This window comes from Lytechinus pictus, chromosome 11, assembly GCF_037042905.1.
Source record: "Lytechinus pictus isolate F3 Inbred chromosome 11, Lp3.0, whole genome shotgun sequence".
Lineage (NCBI taxonomy): Eukaryota > Metazoa > Echinodermata > Echinoidea > Temnopleuroida > Toxopneustidae > Lytechinus > Lytechinus pictus.
The window spans coordinates 20,605,643-20,628,115 of record NC_087255.1 but is presented as its reverse complement, the minus strand read 5'-3'; the positions used below and the strand labels follow the sequence as shown (position 1 = coordinate 20,628,115).

The 22,473-nt window shown below is 38.1% G+C and overlaps 1 protein-coding gene across 1 annotated transcript in view; it reads right to left on the bottom strand.

Annotated features, from left to right (window-relative positions):
- Nucleotides 1-20,779, bottom strand: part of LOC129270962 (uncharacterized) — a 29,251-nt gene extending 8,472 nt beyond the window's left edge. Inside the window, exons 1-18 of the mRNA XM_054908305.2 lie at nucleotides 20,557-20,779; nucleotides 18,155-18,272; nucleotides 16,971-17,049; nucleotides 16,188-16,334; nucleotides 15,538-15,601; nucleotides 14,815-14,889; nucleotides 14,073-14,217; nucleotides 12,929-13,131; nucleotides 12,207-12,392; nucleotides 11,013-11,115; nucleotides 9,363-9,466; nucleotides 8,637-8,822; nucleotides 7,703-7,834; nucleotides 6,780-6,878; nucleotides 2,968-5,847; nucleotides 2,259-2,354; nucleotides 1,471-1,852; nucleotides 157-332 (exon numbers count right to left, since the gene is read on the bottom strand). Of these exons, the coding sequence (XP_054764280.2) occupies nucleotides 157-332; nucleotides 1,471-1,852; nucleotides 2,259-2,354; nucleotides 2,968-5,847; nucleotides 6,780-6,878; nucleotides 7,703-7,834; nucleotides 8,637-8,822; nucleotides 9,363-9,466; nucleotides 11,013-11,115; nucleotides 12,207-12,392; nucleotides 12,929-13,131; nucleotides 14,073-14,217; nucleotides 14,815-14,889; nucleotides 15,538-15,601; nucleotides 16,188-16,334; nucleotides 16,971-17,049; nucleotides 18,155-18,272; nucleotides 20,557-20,715 (5,334 nt within the window). The 5' untranslated portion in view covers nucleotides 20,716-20,779. The remainder of the gene's footprint in view (nucleotides 1-156; nucleotides 333-1,470; nucleotides 1,853-2,258; nucleotides 2,355-2,967; nucleotides 5,848-6,779; nucleotides 6,879-7,702; nucleotides 7,835-8,636; nucleotides 8,823-9,362; nucleotides 9,467-11,012; nucleotides 11,116-12,206; nucleotides 12,393-12,928; nucleotides 13,132-14,072; nucleotides 14,218-14,814; nucleotides 14,890-15,537; nucleotides 15,602-16,187; nucleotides 16,335-16,970; nucleotides 17,050-18,154; nucleotides 18,273-20,556) is intronic.
- Nucleotides 20,780-22,473: the final 1,694 nt, after the last annotated feature.

Here is a 22,473-nt window from a genome sequence, read left to right as displayed (position 1 = left end):
ATCACTGAGACAGAGCAGTTAAAATACATTTGAATGCTCCCTAGAATGCTGTAACTATGACACAAGTAAGAATGCAAGGTAAAATTTAGTGCAACTGAATTCTATAATTTGTTTTAATTGGAATGGCCGGCCAAATGGGTGGGGGTCGCTACTTACCGTTTTGGGGCCCCCGATGCCCTCTGGGTCGACTCGCCTGACTGGAAGAGGAGATTGTGATTGGGTGATAGTAGAAGAGTGATAGGGGGGCAACCGTCGCTGGAGGCTCGGGGAGGGGGCAAAGCTACGCCCGTTACAGCCGGTGGTGGAGCTGCCCGAACTGCCTGGTGGGGTACCTGTCAAAGCAAGGGATACAGAAAACAGGATAATGCAAGGATCACGGGCCTTGTTTCTTAAAACTTGCTATAATAGCAAATTTGCAGTAACAGTTAAAAGCTACTGAAATCCTTCAATATGATTGGCTGATACTAGTATGTTTAAGAAATTGTACATTTGTTATTATAACAAGTCTTTATGAAATGGGACCCAGTACTGAGTGTTGAAAGAAGAGAGAGAAAGAGGCAAAGGCAGTGAAGAGAAAAGGGAGAGAAAAAGAGTGAGAGAGACAGCAGGGGAGACATAGAGAAACAGAGAGGGAGACAGATACAGACAGATAAATAGAAAGAGAGAGAAAAGGAAAGATCAGCAAGCAAAAATAGACAACAAAAAACTGAATGTAATAAAACTAATAGGATGGGGGGTCGGGTGTCCAGACACTTTATATTTTTGATGCCTTCTTTTTTGTCTTTGGATTACACTAAAATATGAATTCAATAGTTGCAATCATCTTCTAATTTGTTCTTTACAATATTTCCTAACATTTTGTACTAAAAATTGATGAAACTTCGCTTGTAAATTTTTCAAATGACTTTCTAAAGTTGATTGTCCGGACACACAACCTGCCCGGACACACAACAACTGGGTATATATAATTTCCACAGAATCAGACATCTATCACATACACTGTACACTACTAATGCTGAGGCAAACAGAAAAAAATGATGGTAAGAAAAAGCTGGCAAATAATTATACACTGTAATAACATGCATCTAGGGCTTGTTTCATGAAGCCAACTACGTTGACTGCTATTTGGTATGGTAACACGGTTCGGAAGCCAGACACAATCAAGGTTTCCATGGTAGTTACAATAATTAATAATGGCAAATCTACCACAAATGTAAATATTTAAGAAATGGGCCCATGGGGGGTGTTTCACAAAGAAGTAGGTGTGACTAAAAGTCAAGCTCAAATGCTAACGCACACACATGACATGTAACACGCAATCTTATTGATTAATACGCAGTAATACGCATCCTCTTACAATGATTTGACCAAAATTGTGATGCCCACAAGCAACCTGGAACATATTTGCGATTCTAAGTCAAACTTAACCCTGTGTGAAACACCCCCCAGGAGTGAGATCAATGAACATACCCCTCCTAGTTTCTGATACATCCACATGGTCCATTGTATTAGGTTTGCCATAGGTTGACGGAGACCATTCCCTCGGGTGGTGATATGACGGAGGAGGGCCTTTGCTTAGTACATGATCATCCTGCCATGGCTTCTGCCCAGGAGAATCCTGGGTGTCAGGAGTGGGATGATGATGGTGGTAGTGACGAGGGGGCCGGGTCCTGTCACCAGCGTTGCTCTCCGGATGTTGCTGGTCCTGAGATTGGTAGTTGGTATGATGGGTGTGGTGAGGGTGTTGGTGGGTGTGGTAGGGCGGGGTGTGGGGCTGACCTTTGTAGCCAGGGGATCGTGACGGCAGAGAGGGAGAGTGGAAGACCTCATCCATGGTTTCATCACTCGGCTTCTGCAGGGGAACAAAGGACAAACTGAAATGAGATGCAGTCTTTCCCATAGGAACTCGGCAAGAAAGCTTTTTGCTGGTAAACTTCCAAGCTGGTATATAACCAATCACATAGGAAACATTTTACATCTAAGTTAATCAAGCATCGTGGCCGACCTTATAAATGACAGAAGTTACTCTTGGGCCATTTTATCAAAGTTGAGACCATGGCAGTGCCGGATTTGAACTCAAAACCTTAAGATCATGAGTCCAATGCTCTATCCACTAGATCACATGAATAATTGGAAATGACATTAAGACAAAGTAGGAAGATGAACATATCATATTCACTGTAAAGATGATTTTCTTGAACATCGAAAACAACTGGTAGACTTGCAACTGATTCACTCATGCCAACATCAATTCTCACCATTTCATTTTGCATTCTTGCTCGTAGAACATGCAGTCTCCTCTGTTGTACGGTAGACTTGGTGCTCTCACCCTGGCGTCGAATAGAAACCGGGGTCTAGAGGACAAGATGATATTTGAGCAATTACAAAACGGGATTTTATAGTGGACCATAGAAAACTATCTTTGAACTTTAAAATCTCTTCTTATGAAGAAACTGAATAGCATACAGTATCTTCTTCAAAAATTCACAATTATTAATCTCCTTTGCAGACTAAATGACTATACACATTAACATGACAGAATAATTTGGGGAGGGAGAAAGATTAATGTCTGGCCATGAAATGCCTTCAATACTACTACTACTACGACTAACAGTCCATTTTCATATATCTCGATCATCAGATGTATTATTACAGTAGATTTGAATAAGTAGATTAATCTTAATTTATAACAGCCTGAACATAATTAATTGTAGCTCAACTTGCTGACAAGATTTTTATCTCAATTTTGATTACATCTTAAAAACATTGCTGCAAATATAAGGACGTTATTGCGCATACGAATAGAAAAATATGGTTTCCAACTTTTTTAAAGTTCATTTCGATTTATTTCAACCATGAAAAGACAATAATAATACATCAATCATCAAACAAAATGGTTAGGATACCCTTTAAAGTCATAGGTTGCAGTGGGGGCCAAAACATGACATTTATAGATTTAATTTGTACCTGTTGGTGGTCATCCCCTGGTACCAAGTTCTTTGAGGCAATCTTGCTCAGCAGGTGCCGCTTCCAATTGTCTTCAGTGACTTCAACAGACTGCTGCTGATTCTCCATGGGAACCTGTCTTTCCTCATAGGGTGGCGTTGACTGCAACCTGTCAGGGGCAGTATCCTGCTGGTTGTAGGTAGGTCTGTACTGGCCACTGTCTTTGTCTCTTTGTCTGACATATGCTGGGTCTTGAGGTCTGTTGTGGTTGATGTCTCTTTGGCTGCCGAATGCTACTTCTGTTTGGTCATAGCGTTCAACATTACTGTGCCTGTTTTGAACTGAATGTTTATGATCAGAAGACCACTTTTCGTCCACTCTGCGCTTTTGAGCATTTTCTTGATTGCTGTGATCAATGTTCCTGGACCTTTGGTCAGGAGCTGAAGGATGCGAAGGGCTTCCATCTGCGTAGGAATGTGGCAGTTCTTCCTTGGCAGTTGGTGTCCTATGAGCTGCATAGTGCGGTAATGGAGATTTTCCCCTTGGAATGTTTTTATTAATATCAGCCTCATGCTTCCAGTTTTCAATAATGTCTTCCCTTTGAACGTACCGTCTTTGATGATATCCAGCATCATTTGTATTACGTTGCCTTGTTAATGTATCAGTTCTCTCAGATGGATTCCTTGCTATCTGACTACTTGGGGTATTTGATCTCATATGATTCTGGTGCAAATGGGTACCATCACCTGTCAATTTGCTATCTTGTCCTTGTCTGGTATCAGGGTATGACCAAGGTTTTCTGTCATGAGGTTGCCCCTGCAATTCATGATCCTTTCCTTGATGGTTCCGATGCAAACCATCAACGATCTCATAGTCATCCATCTCATCATGGAGTCGTTCATTGGAAGGTCTAGCCTGAGTTGTATAATGTGCCTCCTGTTTCGGTTTGTCAACCAAGAACTCTTCACTAGATGCGGCCACTGGAATTGGGTACACTTTCAGCTGCTTGCTTATGTCTCTGGTGAGTGAGTTCAAGGACTGGGACTGCTGCTTAACAAGACTGTCTTTCCGTCGCAACACAGCTTCATCATACGTCGGAATGGCTCCTCGCTTCTGATTACCTGAAAGCTCACTAGGCTTTCGGCTCTCACTCTGAAGGATCTGTTGGTTTGCAATGTGGAGATTGGGGGGTTGGTTCCTGAGATGTGTTCTTGTGTTTGGGGTACCATCCTTGGGAGTGGTTCTATTGCTATAGGGAGGCAGTGGAGAATCGCTTCGAAGTCTTGTTGGGTAATACTGCTGTTGTGGCAACTTGTTTGAACCTGGTTTTTGGACAACAGGTGGTGTTGTTGATGAGTCCCTGTGATCCAACTGTGCTGGGCTTGGAGGTAGAGGTGAGTTGGGATCCCTTTTCTTGGGATAAGGTGGAAGAGGTCTTTCATCCCAAGGGACATCAACATTTGATCTCAGTTCAAGATTTTCTACAGCCACCACATTATTCCCAAGTGTTTGTCCTACATTCTGAACAGGTCCATTGCTAACAACTGTGCTAATTTTCCCATTCTGTCTATCATTTTCTGGAGTTGATGAACTGAATTTCTTATGTTTGTTTGATGGTCTCTGGTTACCAGCAGTTCCTGTCTTTGATTTCTGAGGAGAGGAGCCAGGAGTACTCAACTGCCCCGTTGTTCTACTTGAACTACCAAGAATTTCAGAGATATCCCAATGCAGTTCTTGGTGGTTTTCTACCTCTGAGGACATATCTACTTTGACCTCGTCCTTGGGGTGTTCATCTCCCTTTTCCAGGACAGCACTGGCCACAGTTTGTCTACCAAGGTCACCAGGATGATCGATTCTATTTGTCCTAGCATTAATACCACCCCTTGGTTCCTCAGTGAACTCCTTTTTCTCGGCTTTTGGTATATCATCAAACCCAGTTCCTTTATTGGATTCAAATGTCGGGTACGCCCAATGCAAATCCTCCTCATTGTTTTTAACCACTTTCTCTTGATTTGTCTCTTTTACATACCCTACACCATCAATCCACTGTCCTTTACGATCATCGTAAGCTTCAGGCTGTCTCTTTGATACCCGACTCTGCTTCTGAGTTCTTTGACTAACCCTGGAAGACCTTCCATGATCTTCAACAGGAGGAGTATAATCAAACGGTCCATTGTACGCCATGATTTCAGAATCCGTACCGTACCCTGAATGCGGATGAGGCTCAGGTTTTTTATTGCTAGTTTGCTTATTGCCACCCTGATCGACCTTCCTACCCTGTGGAGTGCGCTGGTCCTGGTCTGAGGAGTAGCCAGGTTTCCTTGGGGGTGTATGATACTGGGCCACCTGCATCCTGGGACTGTCTTTCCCTACAGAATGGTGGTACAACTCCTCCAGCTCCGGATCGGTTCCATAACCCGATCGTCTTTGGTGCGAGTTCCGCTTTCCATGAAAGGCCACATTGCCTGATACAGGAGTGCCACCTTGCATCGGATCTTTGTTCACATGCCTATTCATCCTTCTCCTCGCATCGCCGTTTCCATACACCACATCACTTCTTCTCCTCCCATTCTGCAATACCTCACCGCTTCTTGTTCTTTGGCCATCTACAAAATCCCCTTCACTCTGTCCTTGGTCTATGAATCCATAATCAGTTACAACCTCATTCAAATGCCCATTATGCCTTGTGCTTCCATTCGACTTAGAGAAAGTTCTGTCCTTCTTGAGGTCGTTTTTCCGATAGCCATCCATTGGCAGCGTCTGAATTCTGTCCACTGAAGATCTTCTATCATGAACGACAGCATCTTCAATGGTCAGAGATCTCCTTTGGCTTTTGGTCATGGATGTCCACTCTGGGTCGATGGCCTCAGTGTCGCTGTGGGCTCCACGATCAGGTTTCGACTGAAAAAGAAAGTTAAATGATCAAGATTTTAATGGGTTTAAATGCAGTTTTTATTTGTTTTGTTTTCATTAAGTTCATGTTATATGGTTATACTATGCATTTTATGTGCATTTATAAAGTACTGGGTGCCCCATTTATCAAGAATTGCTTTTAGTGGCATCCCAATCATGCGAAATGTATGAATGATCTGTGTAATTATTTCATTTCAAATCACTGAATACAGTAAAATCAACTGAATTTAATTGAATCGAAATACATATCTACTGACTTTGCAATAATGCATTGTTGTTAGTACAACTTATTATTTTATATTTCAAGAAATAAACCTTTCATCACATACATTTTCTACTCCTGAATAACATGCTTTCTTATTGTTGAATCATTAAAGACTACACCAGAACATTTTATCATATTGGAGAGGAATATTGGCCCTAACCAGTGGTATATTTCTGGTATTCCATGAAGTAAAGCCATTCAATATGTTATTATCATCTATCCCAATGCCCCCCCCCCCAAACAAATAAAGAGTGATAAATTTGATTGAACAAGTCATGTCCCTTACCATTAAGGCATCATCACTTCATAAGATCAACTTTGGTCATTGACATACGACTTCATTATGGCATAATTGAGCGTCTTTGTGCTCTATGCTGTGCACTGCATTGCTTTCATTGTTTTACGCATTGTATATTTCACGCATTCGCACACGCGAACTGGACTGTTGAATACGGTCTCATATTGAACAGCAAGTTTTGTACAGGAGCCTATGGGATATTCGTCGGATTTGGTCGTTTTAGGGATACGCTCTGGCATTGAACGGGCAACTGATGCAGACCAAAATATGCCTTTTTTTATGCACTGCTAAAACACTCTATATAGATAATAAAATTTACTGCATGGTGTATCAGATGTAACAGTTATCATGCCATACCTTTTTGAACAGCCCTTTTCCCTTGGGGGAGACCCCTTCAGTATCGCTATCAGCAATTGATGTACGACGGATACGTGCTTTGTCTTTAGCCCTCTTCTCCTGCAAAGGACGACAAAGATTTTAGGAAGATGGTTTACTATTGTCAAAATATAATAATTAAAAAAAAATGGATATAAATGGATCACTGATTTTGTTACATTATTAAAGGCATCAACTTGTGATGAAATCATTTTACCTGGGGGTGGTTAAGATAAAGTATGACTTAGAGTCGCACTTAAATGCTTAGTTACGAGTGGTATAAAAGGCATGACCGCATTGGTCAGATCATGCCATAATGACGCGCACTACTGTGTATCAATCAATAAGATCACGCGTTGCATATCATGCACGCTTCAACATTTAAGTGCAACTCTATGTCATACTTCAATCTTTGTGAAACACCCCTCTGAACTGGTAACATGACGAAAATATTCTCACAATCTTTCAAACATGTAAACTGTGCTTAATGGTAGCCCCATTGCACAAAACATTCTCACCAGTGGAGACCCACCATCATTGGTAACATTGTTTAACAGCTTGGTAACATTGTTTAACATCTATGTCATGGTTTTCATGAAGTGACCACTGAAGTGCAAAGAGACCATCCATGTTAAGATTTATGCATTGGGGAACCAGTTCTTGAAAAGAAAAAATGGCAAATAGAAAAAAAAAAAAAAAATGAAAAAGATTGATACATTATCCCTCTTCTACAGAATAAAACAAGAACAGTGAATTAAAAATGAAAAACGTTTAGCAGAGAACTTATTAATTTTGTTTGTTTCTTGCAGACGACAATGTGTGATATCAAAAGTATAAAACCTATTCAATAGATAGCAAATCATAACAAAACCAAAAAGAATTAAATTCTTTGAGAGTTCCCTGACCTTATCTGCCTGGAACAGATGCAGGCTATCACTAATGGTTGACCCCGGTGACCTTGGCCTTGTGACCTTCGCCTCTCTGATCCGTATCCCATCTAGCTCCAGCTCTCGTCTGCCTCGGACCCGTCTCGAACCCTGTCCCCCAAGAGCAAAAGTAATTATGTTGGCAAATGCAAAGGTACATGTAATGGCCAAATTACAACTTTGATATTAGTAAACGTCTCTATGCACTTTTTGACTGAGAGCTGTCTGAATGTTACTATGGTAACTGGGATAAAAGAACTTTTTCAGATCAAGCATCTACCACAGCTTTCATCAGATCTGCCAACCTGGGGGAATGAGGAGCTGTAATCGGTGGTGACCCACAAAACTGTACCCTTGAAATATTGACCCACAAATGACCTTTGGTCCAGTTACCTGAAATTACATTCATTCAATTACCTCAACTAGTGTAAGCTTTATGAAATAGAGATATATACAGAGACAATATTTCTCAATGGCATACATTTTTCTAAAAGAAAAATATATAGTTTTGGTATTTTTTTAAAGAAAAACCTCATTTGATGAGGAAGTAATGCTGTAATTTCGGTTGCAAGACGGTAATAAATACGGTAAAAACGTAACGGTTGGCAGCTCCGCTTCACGGACTGTTCTACTGATAGTATACAAATTACGCACGACAGAGCAAGTGCATTATTTGTTTTATAAAATAGCAACACAGAACCAAATTCTTAAAAAGTTACAGTACAGTTTTGTTGGACTTCTCCTGGGACTTCTACCGCACTGGTCTGCTTGAGCGTGCAATGTCAATTTTCGTTGCGCACCTTTTTCACTGCCGTGCATGCACAAAAAAGTTGGATGTCATGTGATGCGTATTGGCCAATCGCGATGCTTGAAATAATACACCTATTTTATAAAGAGAGATATCTGGACATACCCTTGTATCAACTGAAGGCTTGCTTGGGAGCAGTTCCATCTGAGGACTCTGGACCTTATCCTTGAGGTGTGGTTTCTTGCTTGGAATGTGACCGTTGGATGGGGCCGCAACAACCCCCATCCTGAACCGAGGTCTCACCGTCTCCTTGGGGTAAGGGGTGGTTGCCCTGGCCGTGTTCTTCTGATGCTGTTCCAAAAGAGAGGAACGTGACGAGCGATAAAATAAAACAAGATAAAAATACTGTTTGGTGGCACTTCCTATATTGATTCCTAGTCTGCACGGATTTGAAACAATGTTTGAAGGTATTCTCTTTCGGGTAAGGGATGGTTGATTTAGCTGTCATCTACTGATGCTGTATCATACACATCAAATTAAATGAGCCTAGGTTAAGTTAAACTGAAGTTATCGCATTTACAAGGACTTCAGAAGGGTGAGATGAAAACAGGTCACTGTGACCTTGACCTTTTGACCTCAAAATCAATAGGCTTCCTGGGATCCATGCTAGTATCATACACACCAAATTACATGAGCCTAGGTTAAGTTAAACTGAAGTTATTGCGTTTACAAAGAAAAGTTAACGGATGGACGGACAGACAGACACCGAGCGTGATACCATAATACGTCCCGTAGGATGGGCGTACAAAAATTCAGGAAAACAAGGGTAAGGCCCAGTAAAAGAGTGATCATCTAGTGGAATTACACTTTTCCGGCATATTAGTGTCGTACCTCAGATTCTGACTCTTCCACATCAAATATAATCCTGGATCTTTTGGCTCTCTCCTGCTCCCACACAGATGGATGAAAGCTTTCCCCGTCACTCAGATAGGAATCTATACACAAACACAGAAACAAACACATAGGACTGTAGTTACGAAGTCTGGTCGAACTTAGGCCATGGTTTAAGTCTTTGCTAAAATTATAGCAAGCTGAACATTGTTAACATTGTACATTTCTCATCTTTACTGTGTCATTACTTCATCAGTGTTCTCAGAGTTTTCCACGGAAATTCAACTTTTGATTTTTTTAAATTTTTGATGTTTATCTTTTTAAACATTCCGTTAGTCAAATGCTATATATGGTAGAGACCATAGCTTTCCATTTCTATAATGCAAATTCTGTGTTCTGTGGTGTTCTATGCATCACATTCGGTGTTCTTAGCACCACATTCTGTGTTCTTAGCACCAAATTCTCTTTTCTAAGCACCACTACCAGTGTTCAAAGCACCACATTCTTTTTTCTAAGTACCATACTCTGTGTTCTATAAAGCACAACATTCTGTTTTTCTACGCACCACATTGGGTCAGATGCATAAAAAGTTGCGATTGCTTTTGCTAGGCTTTTGCTTGATTCTGTATGCATAAAATAGTGAGCAAATTCTTTTGCTAATAAGTTCAAGCAAACGGTAACTGACAGCTAGCATTTCCATGACAATTAAGCTATTGCTAAAAAGCGTATGCATCAATCGAGCATTTCGCTTGCGCGTTCAAGCACTTGCTTGGGTTTTTCAAGCTCTGTCAGAGCAGCTTGAGCGTTTGCTTGATCAGGGTTTCTGTTTTTTAATCATGTTTATGCACTGAGAGAGAACCCCAAGGTGTACTGTAACCTACATGTACTTGTTTTCTTCCTAATAAGAGCAAAAAAAATGCCACATATATAAATTTATCAAAAAGAAACGAGTTAGTTTGACACCAAGTCTGAGGAAAGAATGATATAGGAAAGAAGTGGTAATTTGCACTGCCACACCTTTGCTTTTGAATCCTGCCTTTTCTGTGAATCAGTTCGCACCAGCGTGACGTCGCTATTGTTAAACTGTTAGCAATTGCTTTCTGAAGGCAAGAAAAGGGTTCAAGCACTAGCAAGGGGTTATGCATATGAAATAAAGCAATTGCTGAAGCATGATCTTTTGCTTGGCTAGCTTTTGCTTGTGCTTGAAGCAAGTGCTTGCCAGCAGTTTACGCATCTGACCCATTATGTGTCCTAAGCACCAAATTCTGTGCTCTCATGTGACAGGTAAAACATACTGAAAACCTTTGAAAACCATGTACATTTTATCGTTTTATTGGATATTGCTTTGATTTTAATGATTTTTATAGTATAGATTTTGTCATTCTATTTCTTTTTGGCTAAAATTGCATTTCCAGTGAAATTCTGTGAATTCCGTGATTTTCCCTCATTTTCTGTAAAACTTGGTCTCTACAATATGGTAGCGCTCGAATTATGAATACAAATTGCCAAAAAAATAAAAGAATTTATTTCTTTAGGCGTGAATCTTCTACACCCCTCCGGTTCTGTGATTAAATAGCAATTGAGCATAACAATAACATATATATAGAAAGAATAACCATGAAAATAATGAAGAACTTTCATAAAATCTACCTTCTTCATAATCTTGTGGTCGCTGTGGGAACATGAAGCATGTGAGGACTCGGGTTCCAATCTGATCTACAAACTCTGACTGCAGTTGAATCAATGGCTTGGACTGTAAATTAAAGGCATCACAGAAAATAATAATGAAGATAAAATATTCAACTCTTGATCGCAATAAGTTTATTTTGACATTTTTTTCACAGGAACAATAACATTCACTTACTATGTTACTATAATATAAACCTTTATACTAGGGTTGAATCAAAAAGTTTAAACGCCATCCAGCGACTGTTAAAAGCATAAACATTACCTATTTTGACAACCGTAGACTGTATCTGTAGATCTAGGAAAAACCCCTTACCGAAAAAGTTGCTTAATATTTTACATTATCAAATCCATAAAATGACCATTTATTTTTCAAATTTCCTTGCAATTATTTTGAATTAGTTGGAAATTACAAGAAAATTATGAATATTCACCTCTTTCTTGACAATGAAAGATCGTTTTATGATGTCACACTCGGTTAAAACCATGAAAGTCTAAATGTTGGACTACAATCACCATTTTACAAAATGAGGAAGTCCTATTTAATTACAGCTTCTGTATGGGTTCGTTAAGAAATCAGTCTAAGTTTGATGGAATAACAGTATCAGTAATTTGCAGATGTGTAGGGTAGATACAGTTTTGACCGATGGAGATGAAAATACACAGACCACCAGGACTTATCAAGTCTTAGTTTAAATGAATCAAGGGAGCTCGAGTATACTGACCCCGTTCTAATTACTGTCCTAAAACTACATGTAGTTTACTGGAAACTAGTTTAACATGTAATGAGAATGGTCAAAGCGATCTTCCGAACCTGTTCGGAAAACTACCTCGTGATGTAGTTTTCAAGATCGCTTCGCTTGCTAAACTGGTTTTTGCGTGAGGACACACACAACCAATCTTCTCACATTTTGAGCGCGCTTCTCCACACACTGTGTGTAGAATGTCTACGCTGCGGTTTCAAATTTCGCGCCAAAACATGTGACCCCACTGAGAGAGTTCCTGTAGCAACAAGACCGCTTTACATGAAGTGGTCTTAAAAACCACTTTCGGGAGAGAAGGTGGGAGCGCTAGCAAAGCGATCTTCCAAACTGGTTTCCAGTAAACTAGATTTAGAAAGTATAATGAGAACGGTATTAAAGTTAAGCAAAAGCTCACCTGATTCTCTGACAGCCACAACGCCTGCAGGTTCTTGAGCTTGGTGAAGCTATAAGGCAACGACTGAAGACGGTTGTTACTGAGATTGACCACGGTCAGCTTGGCGATGCGGCCGAACTCATCGGGAAGAACCTGGAGATAGTTGCCCCTCAGAGATAGTAAAGTGATTCCACTGCAGCTACCAAGCTGTGTAATAAACAAACATTGAGTAATTTCAAGTTGAGTGTTGACCTATTGGTGTTGGTGTTAGATCAATTTTTACTTGAGTATAACAACAAACATAAATGTAGATGGTCCTGAAAAGTCACTCATTAGTTGTTGAGATGTCAATAATGTGATCTGGATCAGTTTTACAAACTCAGAACAGGATTTGGAGCTAGGGGAAGCAATCCAAATTGTGCTTCCAACACCAACACCAATGCCAACACCGGACTTGAAATCACCCAGTGGTGTGAGTTACATGTATATATTCTTAATTCAAGTGATATTGACCATGGTCAGCTTTGAGTAGCAGCTGATCTCATCGGGAAAGACCCGAAGGTAATTACCTCTCAGAGACAGTAGGGTAATTCCACTGGAGCTATGTATTCTAAATTAAAGTGAGATTGACCATGGTCAGCTTTGAGATTTGGCCAATCTCATCAGGAAGGACCAATGCGATGACTGGATACATGCAAAATATAAATACCCTACATTAATTTTGTCCTTATTGTTATTATTACCTCAGCAGGAACACTCTGCAGCATGTTATCATCTACGTTGAGGTGGCGTAGTTGGCGCAGGAGGCCAATGCTTGGTGGCAGCTCCTCCAAATCATTAGCACTCAAGATGAGCTCCTCGAGAGATACCAGTCCACCAATGGAGATGGGGAGAGAAGCTAACTGGTTGTTGTCGGCTTTCAAGGTCGTCAGGCTACTCAGTTGACCTAGATTGATCAGAACAAAGGGAACGCATATCTTTGAGACTAAAAATGGGTTATTTCATTTTCTGTTGTTGAGTTACCACACCATTCGTGCAAATCAACTGGGTGCTCGCATTACATTAAATACAGAATTCACTTAAGAAAAACAATAAAGAGGATTGATCTTATGACTTTTTGATCTGAGTTTGAAAAAAGGGTCATTGCACTAGTTCCATTTAATTTCATTTTGGCAAGACATTGATCATTAATATCTAATCCCTCTGGAGGTGAAAACAATCCTCAGTTGCTTACTGACAAGCACATGTATGCACATTGTTTACCGTATCTAATAACAAGAATAAAATAATAATTTAAAAAAAATGTAGATTTAATCAAAATATCAGATTTTGAAAGCTAATGAAAATGAAGTGAACTGTGATTGCTCCTCTTTTATACTACAGAAGAAGTGAAATTAAAGCATGTATAGTAAACTGTCAACAATAGAGATTCCAAACATTTTGAGGACCAACAAAATAGGATTCAGGTTGAGAAATTCCACCTTACTGCAATTCACATGTAGTAAAATACTTTTGTAGAAAACATGTACTTCTCTAGAAACCTGCCATATCTTTTCACAAAGCATAATACAAAATACAACAAAAAGGGACAGTTGGAATCTCTGCATGTATAATATCATGCAATACTTGGACAAGTCACAATTACACTGGTGCTAAAAAATTAGTGGACCCCGCCAGAAAATCATATTTTAAAGTGTTCAAGTTCTGCCATCTTTTAGATATTTGATTGTGAAGTCAGGTGATAAAATATTACATTCGATAAAGTTTGTTTTTCTGGGCTCATCGAACATTGTATGTTGTTGTCTACATTCAACACTCAGAATGTAGGAGTGCATTTTGAGCACAATTGTAAAGTGGATTAAATTGTCCTTTTAATGATGTTCTCACCAATGTTCTCTGGAAGTTGATGAAGGAAATTCTTTGAGAGATGAAGATCGGTAAGGCTCTCAAGTTTATCCATCTCTGCAGGCAGGTATTCAAGACGATTACAGGATGCATCAAAGTATACAAGATCACTCAGGTTACCAAATGACTGCAAACAGAATGAGCAAGGATGCATAATTGAAATACTAATGTTTCTAATAATCCTTCAATTAAATTGTTATGTTTGTAATTGATGTTTAAAAATGTTGACAATTTATAAATTCAAACTAAGCTCCACTAGGCTACCAGGATGATTTCATATTTACGATTGATCCGTCCATCTATCCACATTTATGTGTCTAAGCAGTTATCTACAATGCTGATTTCCTTATACAAGATAATATATTATACTTAAAAAGAATTAAGCAAATAAAAACCAAGCAATTGTGTGATGCAAAAAGTGTTCCATCTCTTCCGTTCTGTGCATTAATAAATAACTTTGAAATATTCATATTTTTTTCTCTTTTTTTCACAGAAAAGAATACTGTTTTCATACAATATAGAAATACATTCAAGATGTTGCTGCCACTAAAATACTGATCACACACTAAACTGCAAGAAAACCAATGAAATTGTTCTAGCAGATAGAGTTGCGGCCAATGTCTGATTACTGGATTAGAGGACCATGTCTATCTTCAAATGATCTTGGGTGATCATTTAGCTACATGTACTTTCGTTTTATTGAGTAAAGCCAGTGGTTGTTTACCTGAGGTAGCTGTGTCACTTTGTTGGTATCTATCCAGACTTCTGTTAACTTTGTGAGACATCCTATTACATCAGGCTACAGAAAAAAAAAAAAAAAAAAAATATTCATAGAAATCCAAATCATTACTTTCTTGGTATTTTTTCAGCCTAGCTCCTTAAAAAACATCACTTTTCCACTGTTCTTGTACAGAAATTTCAGCAAGGAAGAAATTATAAATGACCTTTTTAAACAATGTTATCACTGCATTGTTGGAAAGCGTTCTGGTGAGGATAAATGAAAAGAGATACTACAAGTAAGACATATTAAAGGTGAACTTGGATATATGGACCTTATGTTCCCCATAGTCAAAGCAATTTCTTTTCGACCACTTTACGCAAGACATGTGTTATATACCTCTTCTAAATCGAATTTTTCAGAGTCTAACACATCTCTGTGTCCTTAATAGATTTGGCTTTGGCAAAGTTACATGAATCAATCTTTATTCTCAAAATACAACAAAGGTTATATAGATACATATATATAGAAACATATATTCATTCAGTGAAAGCAATGAGCAGTTCAAACTCAGAAGGAAGGGGGACTACAGCTCATAAAAATAACACAATATGGTTGATAATGTAAATTAAACTTAAGATATTTTACATGCACAACATAACAAAAAATGATAAATTTGATAATTCCTTTATCAATAAGGAAAACAAAGTTTAAAGATATGTTGCTTACAATTTCCCTGAAGCTGTTCTGCCCAAGGTCAAGTCTCTCTAGCTCTGTCAATCTTGAAATGGACCTAAACATAGGAAAGGGTGAGAGGTTTTGAAATTATGCAAAATGCTTTCTCGTTGCTAATAATTAACCTTCAACAATGTCCTTCTCAGCTTAATCTTCATTAACACCACCAAAGTCATGGTCATTGTCAACGTCATCATCGTAACCATCATCATCATCAACACCGTCATCAACCTCATCATCACCTGCACAGCAATTGTCATTATCACCAATATGATAATCATCGTCATCACCACCACCACCACTATCATCATCAACATCATCATCATCACCATCATCATTATTGTTTTAACAGTACTACCAGCAATACCATTATTATCACCATCATCACTACTGCTGTTACCATCACCACCATAACATCGTTCCCACAATCATCATTTTCCCCCTTACTTTGGAAGAGCTTTGAGCCTATTTTCCCTTAGCTCTAGGCCCTTGAGCCTAGCCAGTCTCCCAAAGCTAGCAGGTAGGTAGTCTGGGAGGGTGTCATTGAGGTAACAACTACCGTCATTATCACCACCACCAGCACAATCAGCGCAACCACCACCATAACACCTCACCCTTCCCCACAACCATCATTTCCCCCTTACTTTGGAAGAGCTTTGAGCCTATTTTCCCTCAGCTCTAGGACCTTGAGCCTCGCCAGTCTCCCAAAGCTAGCAGGTAGGTAGTCCAAAAGAGTGTCATTGAGATAAAGATGACTCAGGTTCATCAGCTGGGTGAACCCTTCTGGAAGCCTACAAGTAAAAAAAAAAATTGAGAGTCGTACAGAAAGGTTTTTAAAAAGGGACTGCACCCATCCCTTTAATTCTTTCATGAATTTCAAAGTGATTAAGTGATACATAAAATCATACTGTAGATCTCCCCAGTTATTTGTAATGAGGTGAAGTCATACATTGTACATTTTAAGCGCTTACAGATTTATTTAACCCCGATCATCTGATTCAATGAGCCATTCCTAAACACAACGTATGAGCATCCTCCACTCCCTGGGGAGTATTCCAGCAAGTCGCCATTGAGGCGCACACAATGACTTCCACATCCTACCAGGTACTACCCATTTGGCACCTGGAGAGTGGCAAAGTGTGGATTGACGCCTTGCCAAAGGACGCTAAGCCATGATGGGATTTGAACACACGACCCTCTGGTTACGAGGTGAGTGCCAGAACCACTATACCACGGTTCTCGCTCTCAGAGCAGTTTTTGGCGCTGCATGTGAAAAACCCCATTTACCATCATATTAACTTTGTCTTACAACAGGTACACTTATAGAACTACAAGTCCTTCTGGAGTGATCTTAGATTTGACACAGGTTTATATTTTACAAGTAACTCAGCAGATAAGATGGAGCCATTTCACGATTGATAACTTACTTTCCCAGAGGATTCACACTGACTTCAACCAGCCGGAGATTCTTACAGCATTTTATGTTGTCAGGAAGCTCCACAATACCTGCAAAGTAATCAACATCAACAAAACATCAAATTTAACCTTGAAGATGAACACAATTTCTGGGCTCTGATTTATAGCGATCAATCGCTAAATGAACTGACCAATCATTATCATTGTTACAAGCGCATTTGGTTTAAAATACTGACCAGGAACCAATAAGTGTGGTTCTTTCATATTTGTAATCCATCGCAAACCTTTGTGTTACAGACCACTGGTCATGAGAGTGGCTGTATAAATATATACAGCCACTTCACTATGAAAAATAAAGTGTTTATCAGCAATTGAAAAATTGGAGTGACAACCTTTGCTACATGTTGCATTTACTGCTTTATATATATGGCTTGACCCAACACTCAAATTGCTGGATTCACCTTTGTACAAGGTTGGATATAACACTTGGAAAAGGTTGTTACTCCCCCAACCTTTTATAGAGTGTTTGAACTTGAAAGGAAATGACGAATACAAAAGCTTTTGGTTATCAAAATTGAATCATGAGATACATTAAATAACATAAATGTTTGGTGGATCTTTCGATTTAAATGATTTGATCCATTAGTAAAAAAAAAATATGATTTTTGGATAAAATTGTGCTGCACTCTGTACTACACAAACTAATGATGTAAACCGTGCCTTACAAATGAACTGCACAAATCACAACAGGCTTAAGCCCTGCGCACATTACACAATCTGTGGCAAACTGATTTTCAAAGATATTATAAGCATTTGATATGAAATATTTCAACCTATAAAATCTGAACGATCAAAGTTCCGAATAGTGGGATAAATATCAAATTAAAAATTCAAGTCTATTTCAAGCCTCCTTGGAGGAATAAAAGCAAATTCAAGTCCACATTGTAATGACGTCATTATCGGCTGCGACTTGAAGCCAATTAGGATTTCGCACTGACTACAAGGCTTGCTCCTAAGCAGAAATCTGATTTTAGTATTCCTGGTATTATGCCGAATTTCAAATAAAATGATTTTACTTCTTGAACCTTCCAAATTTAATACAAAGTGCGATTGGTCAGAAAATCGCGTCGCAGTTGGATCATTTAGTGTGAGCCGGGTTTTACTATCAATTAACGCGGAATGATCAGGAACTCACCATTCTTACTGACATCCAGTTCTTCAAGATGGATAAGGCTAGCCACAGAAGTTGGGATGGTAACCAGTTCATTGTCACTCACTCCAAACTTCTTGAGCAGCTCACAATGGAACAAGTCCTGCAATGAATGGAGGGGGAGATCAGAGGAGGTGCAAGGAATTGTTAGAGAAACATAAAAGCACCAACTGCCAACTAGGCCCTATTTCGTATATGAAATCAACCTACTATTATTATCATTACTAGTTAATATTTCAAGTTAACATAAATCACAATAAAATACAATATCACAGAGTTAGCAGGTGCATCTGGCCAAGCTGCCCAGGGATGGAAAAAATAAACTTGATATCTGTGGTCCAAAACTCCCCCTCCCATTAACCCCTGACCAAATGCATCCACAATTAAAAGACAAATGTAATTCTTATAATTTCATTGTGAAATTGCTCTTGGCCAATCAAAAGAGGATTTCAGTAGCTTATAACCATATATCATAGCCATTTATTATCATTGATAACAATCTTTATGAAACATGCATATGCCACGCTATGAAAAAAAAGAGAACTGACAGTGTCGGCAAAAATTATGACAAGGACCACTATTGTTCTGAGGAGGATCCCAACATTTTGTTTTCTATTAGAAAAGATCAAGTCCACTCAAACCAAAATTTGGTTTGATATACACACACACAAAAACATTGAAAAATTCATCACAGTTGGTTTATAAAATAATACAGTTAAGGCATCTTTCAGTTTAAATGCACAAAACATTATGCAGTGCACATGTGCTCTTTGTAGATATAGGAATCGGTGGTTCCACAAATTTTTTCAAATGTTACATCTTTACTACATGTAATGTATATGAAATGTAAAATAATTAAATTTGCCTCTTATAAATTTGGCTTGCTTCCTCATTGAACATGTAAGTCATCATTATTATCATAATTTATTGTAAGCTGGTGAAAAATCCCCCAAAACGAACAAGTGGAACAGTCTTGCCTCCAAATACTCAATTCAATTTATAAGTAGTGTTGACATTGAAAACAACATTTAAAGGCCAAGTCCACCCCAGAGAAATGTTGATTTGAATAAATAGAGAAAAATCAAACTAGCACAACACTGAAAATTTCATCAAAATCGGATGTAAAATAAGAAAGTTATGACATTTTAAAGTTTCGATTATTTTTCACAAAATAGTGATATGTACAACTGAGTGACATGCAAATGAGATAGTCGATGATGTCCTCCACTCACTATTTCTTTTGTTTTTTATTGTTTGAATTATACAATATTTCATTTTTTACGAATTTGACAATAAGGACCAACTTGACTGAACCATATAGTATTAAACAATGCTAATTCCACATGTTCAGGGAGGAATTAATCGTTGTTTCACTTGGCAATGAGGAGAAAATTAGAATATTTCATATTTCATATAATAAAATACAAAAGAAATAGTGAGTGGATGACGTCATCAGTCTCCTCATTTGCATACAGACCAGGATGTGCATATAACTGTTTTGTGAAATTTAGCGAAACTTTAAAATGTCATAACTTTCTTATTTTACATCCGATTTTGATGAAATTTTCAGTGTAATGTTTGTTGGGTTTTTATCTTTTTATTCAAATCAAATTTTTGTTGGAGTGGACTTGTCCTTTAACAAATAAATTAATTTTCAAAAGGGGGGATATAAAAGAAATTCTTAAAGGTCTAGTCCACCCCAGAAAAATGATGATTTGAATAAATAGAGAAAAATCAAACAAGCATTATGCTGAAAATTTCATCAAAATTGGGTGTAAAACAAGAAAGTTATGACATTTTAAAGTTTCGCTTATTTTTCACTAAACAGTGATATGCACAACTAGGTGAGTCAGTCGATGTCCATCACTCACTATTTCTTTTGTTTTTTATTGTTTGAATTATACAATATTTCATTTTTTACAGATTTGACAATAATGTCCAACTTGATTGAACCATATAGCATTAAACAATGCTAATTGCACATGTTCAGGGAGGAATTAATCGTTGTTTCACACGACAACAGGGAGAAAATTTGAATATTTCATATTTCACATAATAAAATACAAAAGAAATAGTGAGTGATGTCATCAGTCTCCTCATTTGCATACCGACAAGGATGTGAATATAACTGTTTTGTGAAATTAAGCAAAACTTTAAAATGTCATAACTTTCTTATTTTACATCCGATTTTGATGAAATTTTCAGTGTTATGCTTGTTGGATTTTTCTCTTTTTATTCGAATCAACTTTTTGTTGGGGTGGACTTGTCCTTTAAATTCATTGACCTCAAATTACCTTTAATTTTGAATCTATGTGTATGTCTAGCTTCTGCTATACAGTGAGACAAATTGATAATGTATCTTATACAGAATATTTTAGAGTTCATACCCTTGGCAGCTCTCGGATGTCGTTTGAATCAAGGAAGAGTTCCTCCAAGGTTTCGTCATACTCAAAGATCTCCTCTGGCACGAAGCGCAGATTGCAGTGACGAAAGTCAAGCGTCTTGACAATATCCTTGCCAAGACGCACGCAGAAACAGGCAGCCATGGCCAAAGGTCATCAGGTCACGACCTAGCCGACCTCCGTTATGTGTGTCATTGTTGGGATCTGGTAGTCTGAAAGAAAGCAAATTCAGAGGAGAAAAATAAATAGATGAGTTGAAGATATTTCCTAGCCAACGGGAGTGTTTCACTAAAAGTTAAATGTGACTAAGAGTCAAACTCAAATGCCAATTAATATACATGTAATACAGTATTTAATATGTACTCAGATTGATTGGTGCGCGGAAGTGTAATTCCCATGCATATACACATTTTCTAATCTAATACCGTGGTACATGTACGTTATATACCATACACAAATGGAAATCCAAGTGCAAATTTTAGTCACTTAATAAATCTTTGTGAAACATACCCCAAGGTCATAACTTGTAAAAGATAATAGTGTATAAAGTATAAAGTTCCACAAAATAACATGCACAAGACGATCAATATTGTTTGATGTATCTCATATATCTGAAATAGATACAGCTACAAGAATGCTAACGTCCCTTAATATTCCCCTCAACCAAGGGTATGACACTTGATTGGCATCAGGATATGTATGAGAAAAACAAAGAGGAAAAAGTCCATTGAAAAATAGAATAACCTTGGAGCACATCTGCCTCGACATGTACATATGCCTGAGCCAATATAGGGATTTCGAGAAGATGATGATAATCTCTCATATATTGAGTAGTAGTGAATGAGGAGGATGATGGCAAGGATGAAAACGATGCAATAATAACAGAGATAATGATGATAACAATGATTGATGATTCATTTAATAGTTTATCAATGGTAATTGTTTATATGATAGTTATGACGATGAGGAAGATGATGCTGAAGATGAAAATGGTAATGATAGTGATGATGATGGTGATGATAATGATGATAACGATAATAATGATTTCTGTTGTGACATTTGTGAGATGTTGATGGTGAGGTGTGATATAATTATGATGATGATTAAGATCACAATAATAATAGTGAATTTATGATTATGAAGATTAATGAGAATGATAAACAATAGGCCCCAATTATGCAAATAAAATAACACATAGGAAGGATGACCAAAGCATCAATAAAAGCTATTGACCATGACAACCATAGAGACAAAGACAAATATGGTCCGTAAAAGTAGCTGCAGAGCAAAGTCCATAGGATTACCACAAAAAAAAAAAAAAAAAAAGGAGTAAAATTGCTAACTTTTCTACACAGCCCTTTGAACAAAAATACTGTAATGTACATCAGTATATCGATATAAAGGAATCTTCGGTATTGCTGCTATGCAATATTTTTACATTGAAAAAAAGTAAATTAAACTTACTTCAAGCGTCATAACTGTACAATGCAGGACTGAAATACAAAGTTGTTCAAGACGTACTGTACATGTAACCTTCAAAAAAGCGGATTTTAATGAAAAAAAAAAAAATTGTCACACAAGAATTGCAATGAAAGGCTGTGTAGTGTGTGGTTCATGCACAGACATGCTACCATCCTTTGCAAATTGCAATAAATTAAAAAATAGTCAAATACCTCTTTAATTCAAAAAGTTCAATATAAGGAAAATCTGTTTTTATGTACCTACTGCTATCAAAACATACACTTGAGATGTCACAAGCTATTCCATGTATGGATATTATGCACCCCCGACTGTGTTTCATGAATAAAAGCCCGGCATGAGCACCAGGGTCCCGTAACACAAAGGTTAGCGATTGATCGTACGCTTGATTTTCACGATTGATCGTACATTGTAGTCAATGGA